Genomic DNA, 16,632 nt, shown 5'->3' with positions numbered 1-16,632 from the left:
ATATCAGGGATTATTCTAAGTACTTTACACTATTAGCTCATCTGTCCTCACAACAAGCCTATGAGGGAGACACCATTATTATTATTATTATCCATTTCACAGAGAAGGAAACTGAAGCATGTTATGTAACTTGTTTGAGGTATCAGGAGGGATTTATTGTGAACAATGGGAACAATGTCACAACAAAAAGTATACTTTTTTCTTATGGTGTCCAAATTGTCTTATGTACTTCCATGCACTCAATATATATAACCTTCGAAATACATCAAAATCAATTTTTATGAGAGTAAGGCTATAATTCTACAAAACAAAAGAGCAAAATGGTACTTGGCTATATAAAACAGTAATCTTCTGGGGCTCCTGGGTGGCTCAGTGGGTTGGGCCTCTGCTTTCCGCTTGGGTCATGATCTCAGTGTTCTGGGATCCAGCCCCGCATCGGGCTCTCTGCTCAGCAGGAAGCCTGTTTCCCCCTCCCCTCTGCCTGCCTCTCTGCCTACTTGTGATCTCTCCCTCCCTCTCTGCCAAATACATTAAAAAAAAAAAATCTTAAACAAACAAACAGTAATCTGAGTTTGCTGAAAGAAGAATGCCCTACCTGTAGAGAACATGTACGTTGCTAGTAAGTGATTAGTATCTGATAGCGTAAGGTAATGGTTTTATGAAACACATCAAGTGAACCAGAATAAGTTCATCCTGCATTTACGTTTATAATCATGGTAGACAGATCTTATTTTACTCCTATTTCTATAAAATAAATTCATCTTTCTAGTGTTTTAATTTTTAAAAGGCATTTATAAATAGAATAAAGATCAGAAAAGAGAATCAGTTTCTTTCCTCTTGGGGTCTATGGACTAGGCTCATACTAAAACAATTAAAGCAAAGAATTAATGGTTCTGGAGATTATAAAAAAGGTGTACTTTTTTGTGTTAGGTTTTTTAAAGTTATACTGGTCTTAAGCTTTTCAATACTAAATGATGTATAAAAAATGCTTGTATTCATATTTGATCTTATTTCTTGAATGAACACAGAGAAATAAAAACAATGTCAAAAATTTTTCAACTGTATTTTTTTTTAAGATTTTATTTTTAAGTAGTCTCTTCACCCAACATGGGGCTTGAACTCACAACCCTGAGATCAAGAGTTGCATGCTCTTCTGACTGAGCCAGCCAGGTGCCTCTCAACTGTATTCTTAACATTAACAGTAAGCATTTTCAAGTAATCTCAGTGTGTGGTAAGGCAAAGCCTGCAATTCTGTTCTAAAAATTATCCCACCATGCATCTAGGAATGATCAAATCTCTCACATTCATCATTACAGTTTTGTTTTTCCCCATGCTCTTAGCAAAGGTTACTGTAAAAAGGTTCTTCTTTACATTGATCCTTGGTCAACAGTAGACAGAAGAACTCCGTACTTAGGGAAAAAAAGGAACAGAAAAAAATCTGATTTGTCCACTCACATCATATCCTTTGTAGCTGTGTATTGTTATTTATTCCTCTCTTTTTCTCACAGTCCACAACTAAGTCTATTGGCTTTGCTGCCAAAATTTATCCAGATTCCTGTTTTTCACCACTTCCTCTACCACCACCCTGGTCCAAGCCACCAGCATCTCTCACCTGGCGACTACAGGAACTCTCCTCCCCTACCTTCAAACCAATCAATTCTCAACACAGCAGCGTAAGAACTCCTTGTCAACCCCTGGGGCTAATAATACATTATATGTTAATTTAAAAAAAAAAGAACTTCTTCTCAGAATGGCATTTCTTCTGTTGCTGCTTAACATTTTCCAATGACTCAAGTTAAAAAAAAACCAAGTAAAAAAACCATCTCATTAAAAAAAAAAACAAAAACAAAAAACAAAAACAAAAAACCACCAAGATTTCTAAAATGGTCTCCAAGGTTCTTTACCCTTGGCTCCCAGTTAACTGTCCTGTTTATCTCCCCTCACTCACTCCCACCTCACGGCCTTTGTTCTAATACTTCCCTTAGCCAATCAAGTTCTTAGAAAAAACAACCTTATGAATTTTACCTTGGCTTTGTTGGTCTTGTTCAGGTTAGAAACTTGATCAATCAATTGCTGGACGGAGTTGGAACTGACTTTCCCATCCTCCAAGCGATGATAAATTAATCGTGGTTTGCCTTCAGGGTTTTTCAGAAAAGCTTCTTCACAGTCTTCCAGTAGAAGGCTAGATCAGAAATCAGTATTTCTTGTGCTACACTGCACTAGGGCAGCAAACCGTCAGTCAACCTAAGTGTCAATAATGGGACTTTACAGGAATAACAAGGGGCCAGAAGCGGTCCAGGGACAGAACAAGAGCAGCTTTCCAAAAGTGGATGTCTTATAGCTCTGTTCCAGCTTAGTCACAAAAATACAATGTGTTTATTACCAGACAGTGAGAACGGGTACAATAAGTTCTGCATTAAATTGAGTTTTAAAGCGTATAGAACTTTAAGTTTTTATATTTAGCAACAAGAAGAAAACTCTCAAAAATATTGTAAACATGGCTCAGAGTAATGGACCAGACATATGAGACTACAATTAAATGGAAACCTAATTCCACTTACAAATATATAATTTCCAAATTAAGATACAAATATTATGAACCCCAATCCTTCAAGATTTTTCTCTTCTCTAGTCCTTTAGCCTTTCTCATCCAATAAATGACTTAAATGACCTAATCTTTATAACCAAGATACAGTATGAGAAAGATCCAGAAGCAGATGGGGGAGGTCAGATGGCTAGTAAAAATCTTAACTGAGGTACAAGGTTAAAAAAAATTCTAACTTTTGGGGCACCAGGGTGGTTCAGTTGGTTAAGTCTCTGCCTTGGGCTTAGGTCATGACCTCAGGGTCCTAGGATCAAGCCCCACGTTTGGTTCCTTGCTCTGTGGGGAGTCTGCTTCTCCCTCTCCCTCTGTCTCTCCCTCCTGTTTGTGGTCTTTCTCTGTCTGTCTCAAGTAAATAAAAAATAAATAAAATCTTAAAAAAAATTTCTAACTTTGCTACAGGCCATCATAACAACAGTTTTCAGTATAATTTAAATTCTAGAATAATCTTGGAAGAATCTGCCAGTGTTTTCTACACTGCAAGGAAAATTGCAACCAATTCCTCTTTCTAAAAAGCATTAAATGATGTCTGTCTAGAGACACAAATTTGTGTGTGTATGCAGAGGAGAGCTATGACATGATTTAGAATTTACATAATATATTAAAATACAGACCCAATACAAAACAGCCTAATATTCTATTATATAGCTCTGTGCCAATCCAATCAATCCAAGCCACAGATTTTTTTCCCTTGTTACAATTCATTCTGACCATGCTCTATATAATTTTTGTATTTTAACAGTTCTTTTGTTATTGCTTTGGGAGAAAAGTTTGTGGCCATGTGAATACCAAAGAATGGGCATCTGTTTGGGCACAAGCTCCTATTTTAAAATGACTCCCTACAGAATTGACTTGTGGAGCTCAGAGGAAATCCGAGATTATGTGGAATTTGGTTCAAAGTCTTTGGCGGGAGAGAAGTAGATAGGGCTACTGGGTACTGCTCAGGGGACATGCTCCTAGACTCATCTTTTGAGAAGAATGGGGAAATCATCATGAGAGATGAAGGAACAACCTGAGAGAAATAAAAGCTCTAGCAGCCTCTGTTTATGGTGTGAAACCCACCATTACTGTCATGCTTCTTGACAGCCAGTTAATAAACATTAAGGAAACAAAATAATCAGCAAATCAGATAAGAAAAATTGAAGCAAAATAAAGGCAAAGTAGAGGTGAAGAAATAGTTAAAATTCTAGAAATTAAATTTTTTAAAAAATTTATTTATTTTAGAGAGAGAGAGAGAGAGAGAGAGTTGGGGAGCAGGTACAGAAGGAGAGGGAGAAAGAGTCTTAAGGAGATTCCATTCTGACCATGGAGCCCTACACGGGGCTGGATCCCAGGACCTTGAGATCATGATCTGAGCCAAAACCAAGAGTCGGTCAGACCCTTAACTGTGTCACCAAGGCAACCCTAGAAATTAAAATTCTTACTCTTTAAGAAGAGTAAATTTTAAAAATATAAAATAAATATAATTTTAGGTGAAGAAGACAAATTGAAATCTGCCCAGTAATTAAATATGAAAGTAATGGCAGGTTAAAGATTAAGAGGAATTTAAGATGAGGAAAATGAATGTTATAAGTTTAAAAATAATGTATAATATTTTATTAACTAAATATGGATAAAAAATAAAAGAAAAAACAAGACAGTTTTAAGGATTAAAGACTTAATGAGGAAAACAACAAATGACATCTATTACCACCTGAGATAAAACACTACCCAGACATTAAATAAAACAGAATATATCCTTGATAAATATAAAAGAGAAAACAAGAAAAGAAAAGAGGTAAGGGAGGAAAAGAACTCCAACTAAAGGCAACCAGTGGAAAAAGTCCTAAACTTGGTTTTGGGTTAAAGTTCATTGACCAGATGGTTCCCTGGCCCCCAGGCAGTCTCAAGGATCAATGATGGATTACACTGCAGGGTCTCTGGTAAAGCCTAGGGCTCCACGTACTTCTGTACACAGGCGAGGTCAGAGCTGGTCCTCAATAAAGACAAAAATGCCTTGGAAAGGGGCGCCTGGGTGGCTCAGTGGGTTAAAGCCTCTGCCTTCGGCTCAGGTCATGATCCCAGGGTCCTGGGATCGAGCCCCACGTCCGGCTCTCTGCTCCGCAGTGAGCCTGCTTCCTCCTCTCTCTCTGCCTGCCTCTCTGCCTAGTTGTGATTTCTCTCTGTCAAATAAATAAAATACTTAAAAAAAAAAATGCCTTGGAAGGGTTAAAGCCAATCAGACAGCAAATGAAGAAAGAAAACTTAACCTCTTATTAAACGTATTTTGTCTTCTATCTATGTATCTAGTTGGTATAAAAAAAATCTTTATTTGCAGACTAGACTCAGTGGTATAATTATATCCTCATTATAAGAAAATTGCTCACTTTACTGGAATTACTGGTAAGCTCCTCAGAGAATTAAAAATTTGGATTTAACATTTTTATAAGTGTTCAAATAGCTCTCAATTTGTATTTGAAGAAAGAAAATAATGAAGGTGAATGCTGATTATTGAAAACAGGAGTTGCTAACTTGTTCTGTTATGGCCAGCGAGCATATACTTTAGGCTTTCTGGGCCACACACAGTCTCTGTTGTAACTACAGTACTTAATTCTATTGTCGTGGTGTGAAAGCAGCTGTAGAAATACATAAATAAATGAATATAGCTATAGTCTAATAAAATTTTTATTTATAAAAGCAGATCCTGACTGGATTTGGCCTGAGGGCCATAGTTTGTTATCCTTGATTAAAATCATCTTTACTTTAATAATGTTAACTTTATGACCTATTAAACAACTCAAACAGTATAAAAATTTTAATTCTTTAAGTATGAAAACTCAAAAAGTTTACTGAATTTTGTGGATGTTTTTGATTAAAAGAATGCAATTATGACTTATCTTTGAAGTTCATTTCGTAATCTCAATTCTATTTTTAACTCCCCTAATAAGTGACAATTTTCAGCTTACCTTGGTAAAGTTAAATGAATAAATAAAATAACTAATGAACTCTTCTCAATTTCCCATTTTCTTACAGCAAGGTATTGATTTTCAATATCTATTGGAAAATATATAGCATGGAAAAAATATCCCATTGTCTCACACGTTCTTTTAAGTTTAGGTGAATAGTCCTAAAAAGAAATTAAAACAAAACAAAAGAAAATGAAAATATAATAAAAGGCCAGCTTATTTAACTAAAGATCAAGTCAGCTTCATACTACTTAAGAAAGCATGTTTTAGAATAGCTTATGTTGTATATTTTTTAATTTAAAATTTAAAAAAATATATAATCATATTTTACGAAAATCTTTAAGGAAAAGGCAAGGTTCCTTTAAAACAAAAACAAGAGCATAGTAACTTGGCTGTTTTCTAGCTCAGAAAATGATTTATTTCATAATAAAACCTAAACCGGTGAAGAAACATATTAGGCTATTTTCCTTTGGTATTTATTATTGTAATAAATGATTTCTGCTTTATTGTTACAAAGAGTAGAACACATAAATCCATGAATCTACGTAGTAAACTGCCAACCAGGATATAGTAGATCATTAAAGCAAACAGGTATAAATGAAAACTATTTGGTTTATAACAAATTAGCTTACTAAGTAATGATGACTTATTAATATGCAAAGTATGAGGAATTCCCTTACCATCAGTTTGCAGTTTGGGAATAACCTATATTCAGTTAGTGAGTAGAAACTTTGATTTTCAAAGTATTTTATCTTTTTACCAAAACTGAATAATATCAAAAAGGAGCACTAAATGAGTTCCTTACTCAATACTCCGGCGAATGTTAATATAACAGGTATTGCATGTGACATGCTGATGTATTTCAAATGCAGTTAGAACGGTAGTTGGCAAACTTTTTCTGTAGAAGGCAAATATTCTTACAATTTAGTAATAGTTGAACAAATTGGATGTTTTGGCAGAGGTCTGTGTTGCAATTTATTCTGCCCTTGTAGTGTGAAGCAGCCATAGATAGTATGTAAATGATAAGCCTACTTGTGTTCTAATAAAACTTTATTTATAGACACTAAAATTTGAATTTAATACAATTTTCACACATCACAAACATTCTTCTTTGGATTTTTTCCCAATTACTTGAAAAGGTAAAAAGCAATTTTAGCTCTGGGTCATGCAAAAATCAGCTGCAGGCCAGGCTTGGCCCACAGGATGTGGTATGCCAACGTCTGCCTCAGGTTAACTCCAATGGCTGCCTTGAAAAATTAAAAACCATGATAAGGAGGGGCGCCTGGGTGGCTCAGTGGGTTAAAGCCTCTGCCTTTGGCTCAGGTCATGATCCCAGGGTCCTGGGATCGAGCCCCGCATCGGGCTCTCTGCTCGGCAGGGAGCCTGCCTCCCCCTCTCTGTGCCTGCCTCTCTGCCTACTTGTGATTTCTGTCTGTCAAATAAATAAAATCTTTAAAAAAAAAGAAAAAAAACCAAACCATGATAAGGATTAAATTTTGTTATAACCTGAAATAGATTCAACGCTAGAGCTGACAGATATTAACTAAAGCAGGCACTATCAACATGTGTCTTAAACACTGCGGAGAACAAGTAATAAAGCATTCAAAAGCATAACATTCCAAGGACTTAATTTGAATACACTGGTTAACACTGAGCAAGATCTTCTCTAAAGAAAAGTTTTTCTAAGTTATTCCGGTTCTTTAAGACATATCATCTGGAAGGTAGTAAACGACTTGGTTTAGATGTAGTAGTATCATAAATAGGACACAATACTGACTTATATTTTAAATCAGTGAACTCAGAATTTATAAACATCCTCACCTTAAGGAAAAGATCCATTTCAGGCTGGGTTTCATCTGTATAAATGAGGTAACATCTGACAGCGTTACTCCAGAGAGAGTGTGAAAACAAGGGAGTAACTTGTAATAAACTAGCTACAGCAATATCCCAGTCATCTGAAAATAAAATTGATCTTAAGTTCATGAAAAAAAAAATCACTAGAAAAACATTTGACAAGATGATTTTTTTTTTTTTAAATCTGAAAAAACACAACAGACAAGGTAGAATGGAATCTGATCTTACTCATGAATACTGACAGTTTCTGGAATGACGTATTAGAAGGCAAATAGTTCTCTAACCTCAAATTCTATCTTTGGGAATAACGCAATCAATGTTGCCATTGGTCCCTGCTGGGGTACCACTGGTTCCAGTTTATCATGAACCTACATTACATGAGCTGTTCAATGAGTTTACAGCTTTGGGAGAGCCTACATTCCCAGGCTGGCCTGTAGTTTTACCTACTTATGATTCCTGAGATATATAAAGTCAAAAAGAAACTTTAAGAACGGCATAAAATGTAATGCTATTTAGTGAGAAAGAACATTTTAAGACATACTTGGCTTATTCAAAAGGCATAATTAAAAATTATTTTCATTTCATTAACAATTTTGTAGTTTTAAGAAAAGAGAGTGGAGCTACTTATAACACTCAGATCTGCACTGGTATTGAAATTCTGAATAGACCTTACCACTGTTTTGGACACCAAATTATATAAAAATAATAAAAATATTCCTTTGACTAAGGATACTACAATGATAACTGAGGTTTTATATTCCATTCTGCAACCTTCTCCCACCTTTAATAGCATCAAAGACATAGAGGAAAAGACCAAAGACTACTGCTTTTCAGTTAATCTACATTAAATTCTCACAGATCAACTGCAACACCTGGAATTCAGACCAGAAGCTAAGTTTCTGGAACATGATGAGCCAGTCTGGCTGTGGAGCACCATCTGATCCTGATGGGAATCCTCTAAGTTCATCAGCCCTGGTCAGTGACTACACCAGTACATGCTGGTTTGGCAGTGGAAGACATCCAGAATAAAAATCTGCCCTGCTGATGGGTCTTTCTGCCAGCACACACAAGATTATAGGACCCAAACAGTCACTACCAAGGTAATTGGTAAATGGCATGTGTTACCTCTGTTGACATTTGCAAAGGGTCCCTCCACATCTATGGAACTATGGGCAAACTCAGGGCCCCTGAAGGACTGCTGAAGCTGGATCATACTCCCTATGGAAGGTTCACTTCCCAAGGCTCCTCCAGTCCAGTATTCACACTGGGTTCCAGCAGCTATAAATCCAAGAGATTTCATCATGTGAAAACCAAATTACTGAATGTTCAAAAAGTTATCACACATACTAAACAGGATTTCTAATTTTAAAAAAATTCTATAATATTATAAATATAACAAATATTCAATCTTTAATGATTTTGAAAGTACTCTGTCACCAACTTCAACAAGTTCTAAGGTACGGGTAACATAATTCTGGTTAGCATCTCCAAGTCAAAGAGGGGATTGAAAAAGGAAAAAGGAAACAAATAAAGAATATAATAATCAAAGTAATTGTAACAACAGAGGCAGTTAAAAAATATTCCCATACAAAAATTTTAAACAACATTTCTAACATTATAGTTTAGGTATCAGTGTATAATTGGAAGGAGAGAATTTCAAAGGAAAACCAGTACTCACACACCTGTAATTAAGATTAGTAATTCATTAGGATGTAAGCTAAGGATTTAAAAAATACATCTTCCTTAACCTCCGAGAGTAACAAAATTAATGTCTGAATCAATAGGTACTTCTGAACATCTTGATTTTTTTAAAAAGATTTGTTATTTATTTATTTGAGTGAGAGAGAGAGAGAAGCAGACTCCCTGCTGAGCACGGAGCCCTACATGGCCCTTGATCCCAGGACCCTGATATAATGACCCGAGCTGAAATCAACAGTCAGATGCTTAACAGACTGAGCCACCCAGGAGCTCTTTGATTTTTTTTTCTTTTAAATAAATTACATTTGACAGAATATCTACATGGCATTCTTGACTATGAGTATACTAGTAACGGGCTCAATATCTGGCAAAAATAAGATTATTATCTGCAGGTCTCTGAATGTGAAATGAGTGATGTTCCTTTAAGCATTCTTTCGTAAGGTTTAAATCAAAATATGAAGAAAGGCCTAGGAGGAAATATTAATCTGTTCTTATTAACTTGCCAAGTCAATTACAATATAATAGTTTTGAAACACTGTACATTTTAACATATGTCAGCCCTGAAATAACCATTACTAATGGTTAATGTGGGGGCAGAACGGCATCCTCAAAGCCAGTAAGAATAACTTCATTTTTTTTCCCCTTAAAAGTTAGTAAAAAAATTCCTTGGAGGCTGGTCAGATCCCAGTGGCTCTAAAATGCATATTAAGAGGCAATTATCAGTTGCCATATTTTAATCCAAAATCAGTTTATAAGATAAAATGCATGGGGCGCCTGGGTGGCTCAGTCTGTTAAGCATTGGACTCTTGATTTTGGCTCAGATCATCATCTGAGGGTCATGAGATGGAGCCTTGAGTTGGGCTCCAAGCTGAGCATGGTGCTTGCTTAAGATTCTCTCTCATCTTCACATAACTCCCCTTCTCTCCCCCAACTCCACTCACATGGTCTCTCAAAAATAAATAAATAAATAAAATGCAGTTTCGTATAAATGAGAGAGCAACTGCATTTTTCCACTGCATTTATAATAGAATCTTTTTCATTTTTCAATATCAATCACAGTTTATTAAGATTTTCTTGGAACATGATAGACCTTTTGTTTCAGGACTCCAGGCTTTTCTTTATTTCTAGAAAAAACATATTTTACACTTTTAATTATAAAATAAAAACTTTTTGAGTAGCTTACAAAACTACCGGAAGCCACTCAGCGGAATATCATGCAGATATTCTAGGAGATAGTTGCAAAGAATATATCAATATGTGGAAAAACAAGGTGACAGAGATGAGGAAGTGTTCTCCAATACCCATCCTCCCCTTCTTCCTTTAGTAGCAGAATTTCAAACTTTAGGTGGATAGATGACTCTCCTACTAATGTTTACACTTTCCAATCTTCCTACTTGTCATTCTGGCCAATGGGGTTTGGGGAGTAATCTGTACACCTTTCATATTGTGCTTTCAGGGAGAGGAATGAATTCCCCTCCCTCTTCCCTTGGCTAAAATGTAGATGTCCTGGTGAGACCTGGAGGAGCTGTCTTACACCGGAAAGAGAAAAGCTATGGGGTGAGTTTGGCAGAGCAGTAAGACAGAAGGAAACCTAGCACCCTAACAATGTCAGGGAAAATTGCTTTTACAACAGCTGAGAAAGAGGGAAAAGTGCAACTCTATTTGTAAGAGCAACCGGTTTAACTTATAAAAGGATTCAGAGTTGGCTATATGATATCATTACACCTATACTGAAGGCTCAAAATATTATACATAGGAAGTAAATATACCAGTAACATCTGTACAGTTGTCATCTGAATCAGATTCTCCAGGATCAAATACTTGGATCCCCTGAGCCTGGAGCCTCTGAAGTTTGCTTTCCAACTCTCGCTTAGCTCTCAGTAAGTCCTGAATTTCATTTTCCTTGGTCTCCCTAAAAATCTTTAAAAGACAAAGATCAATTTTGAAATCTTTTCCATCATCAAAAGGTGTCATCAGCTTAACAGAAAAGCGTTTCATTCATAAAACCAATATTCATGTGATCCTGATCTTTTTTGTAACTGGAACCCCTGGAATTTGGGCAGGAGCCCTGTCTGCGGTGTGGGGCTCTCCTGGGCACTGCTGATATTTAGCAAATTTGTCCCCTTCCCACTAGATGCCAGTAATGCCTTCCCATACAAAATACCTCCAACTATTTCCAAATGCCTTTCCCCCCATATGGAAATACTTTCCTTTCCCCCCAAAATTCCATTTGTAATGCTCATTTCTTTTTTTACTTTTTCTTGAAGTGATCTCAAGTTTACCAGGTCCACTCAAAAATGTATGAAGTGCTCTACTCTGGTTCTTAGAATCTTCAGGATTCCTACATCATTCACTTGTATTTACTTACAGCATCATATAAACTTTTAAAATGTGTTGTTTTTATTCTATGTCACTTTGGGGGTAAAAATGTAAGGACTTTACCTTGAATTGCCTTTTCACTTTATCTCTGTCATGTTCAAATGTCGCTGCCCTCTCCATCGCTTGGTATTTTGCTTCCAAAGCACTTTCCTTTTCCCGAAGTATTTTTTGGTAAGTTTTTTGAAGGGCCTGAAATAATGGACCTTGTTACTTCTAACAAAAATAGTATTCCTCTCAAATTTCACATTATCCTACCTACATACTATATACATATCAGAATTGTAACAATCTACTTACTATTTTACATTATCAAGAACTACATACTGCCATTTTATTAAAACATGGAATAAAGAAATGCAAATATACTTGAACTGTAGTAAATGAAGATACTTCAACATTGAACTTTTAATGGAAATCAATACTTTTTCTTTGAAATACTGTGCCAAATTCTTAATCTTCCTATGCCTCAGTTTTCCGATCTGTAACAGAACAAAAAGTATAATTTACAAGGCTTAACTTGAAGGATGATTAATTCTGCATGACCATGCAGTCCCTGGCTCCATGTCTTCTTCATTTTGCTATCCCCAGAGCCCTCTTGGTGCCAGACAAATTGAAGGCCTCCGTTAAATGACCAAACGGGCTAAATACATTCAGAAGAGTTTTTTTAATGTCTAGTATGTGAGAAAGGAATCAAAAGGGCTACATAAAAAAAGGGATAAGTTAGTTAAGAAATCAATTTAGGCCCCCAAGAGAGTATGTCCCCTTAAATTAAAATGCAATGAGGTTTTTACCTAACTTTCAAAACTACTACATAAGGTAATAGGAGGAACCTGAGATTGTGACATTTGTCAGCCCTTAACTGCTCTCAGCCCTGGTTGATTCATCCTTCTTTCCTATCCCCATAAAGTGCAGTGACTGCTGGACAATGGCTTGGGTGCATGAAATCAGGTATCTGAAATGCAAAAGGTCCATTTTACACATGCAAGTGCATCAAGACTGACCAGTAAGAAACTGGTTAAGACAAAAGGTAGACTACTGATAAGGAGTTCTTCCCAGATAACAGTGCTAATAATACAACAGCTAGTGGGGAAGGGGGTGACTAGAATGCCTAGTCTAGAAGGAAGAAGGCTCTTCCTATCAGAAAAATCAGTCTGAGATACTTATTCATTTCCTACTGTGATGAGCCCAGGAACACCTGGAGTGTCTCTTCCACAGTTTAAAAAAACAAAACAGTAAAACCACAACCCTCGAGAGGCCCAAAACTGATGGCACAAAGTCTTACAAGTCATAGAAAAGCAATCTTTTGCTTTATATACTATTTTGATGAGTCAAACTACATCTACTACAGGAAGTCCATGCAATAATTGTTTTTTTGAGTAAATTAATCAAATGGATTAAGGGAATTTGATTTCGGCTACGGAACGTTTTCAATCACAGCAGTTAAAATGGTGAAAATCAGGCTTCCATAAAAATTCACTTCAAGATCATTGAAACTCAAAAGCTTCACGCAAAGAAACTGAGAGGTTTGTAAAATTTAAGGGGGGGGGGCGCAGGACGTGGAGTTAAAAACTCCTAGGGAAAGTCGTATGAGCTGCTTCGACGGATGTCACCACAGTCTTTGTGCGTCCGTGTGCTCTGGGTTGACCTACTTCCCTGGAGTCCCCTGCAGATTGGCATGTGCTACTTCTGGGCACTTTCAGGCTAATTGCTTCAAGGTGTGTGAATGAATGAACCAGAAATAGAAGAGGGGCGGGGTTAGTCAAGGAATCAGTTTAGACCCCAAGAGTATGTCCTCTCAAATTAAAATGCAGAGCGGTTTCTATTCAACTTTCCCAAACTACTTGGTTTGGAGAGGGGACAGGATGGACAAAGGACGGAGTCAGGCGTCCAGAGTCCAGCCCGGCAGTGCACGGGTGTGCACTGGCCGTTCCGACTCTCAGCTTCTCCACGTCTCGGCTGCCCGCACACCCGGCCCCGGCGTTACCTGCAGCTCGGCCCGCAGGCGCTTGTTCTCCGTGTCCAGCTTGGCCTCGCGACGGCCCATGGACAACAACTCTTGATTCTTGCTGACCCGGAAGATCTCGTATTCCTTCTTCAGCCGCTCGTACTCAGCCGCTGCGTATTCCAGCTCGGGCACCGACGAGCCGGTAGACTTAAAGCTAGCCCCCAGCAGCCCGCCGCCACCCGCCCCGCGGGGAAGCGACCCGGGCCCTGCCCCCGCAGCCGCTGCTGCCGCGCCACGGCGGAACGAGCTGCGCAGCAGGCGGGCCTTGGGCTTCACCTCCACCGGAATCTCGCAGGCCTCGCCGCCGCCCGCCCCATAAGTGTCCTCGATCACCTCCCCGCCCGCGGGGCTCACAAGCGACGAGGCGGTCCCCATTATGCCTGTGGCCGCCACTACTAGCCAGCGGGGTACCGGGAGGGGGCGGGCCTCCGCAAACGAGACGGGGCGGGGCAGCAAGAAGGGGCGGAGCGTGGTGGGCAGGCGGGGCGAGCGGGATGATTTGGAGTAGCAGGGCGGGCGCGACGAATGGGGCGGGGCAGCAGGAAGGGGCGGGACAGAGTACGAGGTAGGCGGGGCGGGATGGATGGGGCGCGGCAGCAGGGGCGGGACAGAGCGCAAAGAAGGCGGGGTGGGACAGCGTGGTGCTGTGGATGCAGTACTAGGCCGTGGTGGGGCGGAGCACAAGGTGGGCGGGGCGAGCGGCGTGAGGCGCAGAGCGCAGGGTGGAAGGGGCGGGATGGACGCAGCGGGGTGGGGCCGAGCGAGCCGGGGGCGGCCGCGCGCGTCGGGCGGCTGCTCTACGTACTGGGGTAGGGGCCACTCTACGCCCGGCACTTCTCAGCCGGTTCTATCCAGCCGGAGGCCCCCTGATGGGCGAGTTCCTCGCCGTGAAGGCCGGCCTGCGTCCGGGCTTGCTACGCCTTGGCGGCTTTTGTGTCTCTCCTGCTGCGGCCCCTGACCCATAGCTCTTTTCTGAGGGCAGCTGAGAAAGCTGAGAAACGCATTGAGCGCTTGCTGTGTGCCTCTGGCTAGGTGCCTCCCAGTTTGCAAGTAGTTGGAATGACCATTAAGACCTAGTACCAGATAAGAAAAAGCTTTTAGACTCTACAGCCTGAGACCACCAGGGACACTCTTTAGACAAGGTGAGGTTTTTTGACTTTTTGTGACAGTGGACTCCGGAGGCCACACATCAGGGGAACTGTGGGACATCTCACCAAATAAAGGGAAAGAGTATCACAGTTATTTGGGGCAAGGATGGGCATTAGGTGATATGAAAACATTTAAAAGGCGGGGAAACTGTTTTAGACTTTAAAGTCAGAGGAGTAGCATTGGCATCTTTTCCTACCCTGTCTTGTGTTCTTGGGCCTGCAACCAGCTAACTTGGGCTACCAGGTTCTCCAGGTTCGGAGGCCTGGGAGAGGGGACCGGGAGGGTTTTGTTTGATTGACACTCCTGTGAGCTGGGTGTTGGTGCTGTTTGGACTTGGTAAACTGCTAAAGTTGGTCCCCCCCCCCCCCCCCCCCGCCCCCAGAGGTACTTTTATAAGTTCTTCAAAGACGCTTGATCTTCATTTCCCTTGACCCAGGCTGGTGCGACTCTATTCAAGCTGTTGATCCCTCCCTCCCCAGGGGTAAGGAATCCAGTGATGCATTAACCATCCTCTCTGCTCCCGTGTGTTCAGGTTCACGATAATCCACTAGCTCACTTGCCCATGAGACCTACATCTGATCTACAGGTATTACAGGTCAGGTTCCCTGGAAAGCAGGCTCTGAGGTGGAGATAACCATGCAAGATGTTTATTAGGGAGTGCCCTTGGGATCAACACCTGTGGAAAAGAAAAGAAGCACATTTGTATAGCAGCAGAAGTTGAGCTTTGCTGCAGTCTCAGTGGAGGCCTCAGTCAATCTTCAGAGAGTTTTGAAGCTGGGATGATGCTGCAGAGTTGTCCTAAATTGGGGTGTAGGGCTGGGGCTTTTTACCCTTATTCCATCAAGTCATCAGCTAGCTCTCTTCAGCCAAAGCAGTCCCCATGGAGACTGACATTTGAGGGCTGTTTGCTGACATCACTTCCAGTGGCTGGAGGGACAAGTCTTTCATTCATCACAACATCTACCTGTCTTTGCTTCGAAGAACTCTGGGAATGCAGGTCAACCTCCATCATCCTTTCTCTTACCCTTTAGATTTTCATCAAGAGGGAATCAGACATCAGGCCATTACATTCTTCAAACTCCAGGAGACATAGATTAAGTCTTCAGGTTGTCTCCTGAGATTAAGGAAAACATTCCCACCATCACAGTATCTCAGGAACTCTTTGTCTTTTAAAATCCCTTCTGGAGGCACCTGGGTGGCTCAGTCGGTTAAGTGTCCAACTCTTGATTTTTGCTTAGGTCATGATTTCAGGGTCCTGCGATGGAGACCCTGGTCATGTTCCCCACTTAGGGGTAGTCTGCTTATTTCCTTCTTTCTCTGCCCCTCCCCTGCTCACTTGCACACAGGTGTGCTCTCTCTCTGCCCTTCCCCTGTGCACTTGTACACAGGTATACTCTCTCTAAAAATATATAAATCTTAAAACAAACAAACAAAAACCCTCCCGATCTCTTCCAATTCTTGGACCCTCAATGTGGATCAGTGCTTTAAGGATCATCCACCAGGTTTCTGACCACCTCCTTTGCAAAATTCTCCATTTTAATATATATATATTTTTAAGATTTTATTTATTTATTTGACAGCGAGAGAGAGAGAGAGAGAACAAGTAGGAGGAGTGTCAGGAAGAGGGAGAGGGAGAAGCAGGCTCCCTGCAGAATAGGGGAAGCCTGATAGAGGACTCGATCCCAGGAACCCAGGATCATGACCTGAGCTGAAGGTAGTTGCTTAACCAACTGAGCGACCCAGGCACCCTGCATCTTAATCTTGCACCTCCTTTAGAATGTGCCTCAGCTAAACACTTCTGTTATTATGCTTGCATAATAAAATAAAAAGCCATCACCCATTCCCTCTAAACCAGTAATGAACTACACTAAACTTCCCACTTTGTGGAGTAAATTCAGATACTGTCACCTGGTACTGAGGGCCCCAAAGCAATGAGTCTCTCCTTTCCCCACTTCTCATCTACCCAGACATCCCTGTACCCATGTTACTCCATCCTAGTC

At 40.0% G+C, this 16,632-nt stretch overlaps 1 protein-coding gene across 6 annotated transcripts in view; it reads right to left on the bottom strand.

Moving 5' to 3' along the window:
- The window catches only part of NPHP3 (nephrocystin 3), a 48,882-nt gene extending 34,973 nt beyond the window's left edge, over window positions 1–13,909 (bottom strand). For 3 of the 6 annotated variants that reach the window (XM_046001770.1, XM_046001768.1, XM_046001771.1), the window contains exons 1-7: window positions 13,463–13,909; window positions 11,542–11,667; window positions 10,869–11,019; window positions 8,527–8,679; window positions 7,369–7,502; window positions 5,548–5,708; window positions 2,026–2,182 (exon numbers count right to left, since the gene is read on the bottom strand). In XM_046001770.1, the coding sequence (XP_045857726.1) occupies window positions 2,026–2,182; window positions 5,548–5,708; window positions 7,369–7,502; window positions 8,527–8,679; window positions 10,869–11,019; window positions 11,542–11,667; window positions 13,463–13,858 (1,278 nt within the window). In that variant the 5' untranslated portion in view covers window positions 13,859–13,909. Of the gene's footprint in view, window positions 1–2,025; window positions 2,183–5,547; window positions 5,709–7,368; window positions 7,503–8,526; window positions 8,680–10,868; window positions 11,020–11,541; window positions 11,668–11,844; window positions 11,966–11,985; window positions 12,169–13,462 lie in introns of those variants that run through there. The other 3 variants (XM_046001773.1, XM_046001772.1, XM_046001774.1) reach the window with 3 other exon arrangements.
- Between the last annotated feature and the right edge of the window lie 2,723 nt (window positions 13,910–16,632).

Source organism: Meles meles, chromosome 4 (assembly GCF_922984935.1).
Source record: "Meles meles chromosome 4, mMelMel3.1 paternal haplotype, whole genome shotgun sequence".
NCBI classification, from domain to species: Eukaryota; Metazoa; Chordata; class Mammalia; order Carnivora; family Mustelidae; genus Meles; species Meles meles.
This window is presented reverse-complemented; position numbering and strand designations above follow the sequence as displayed.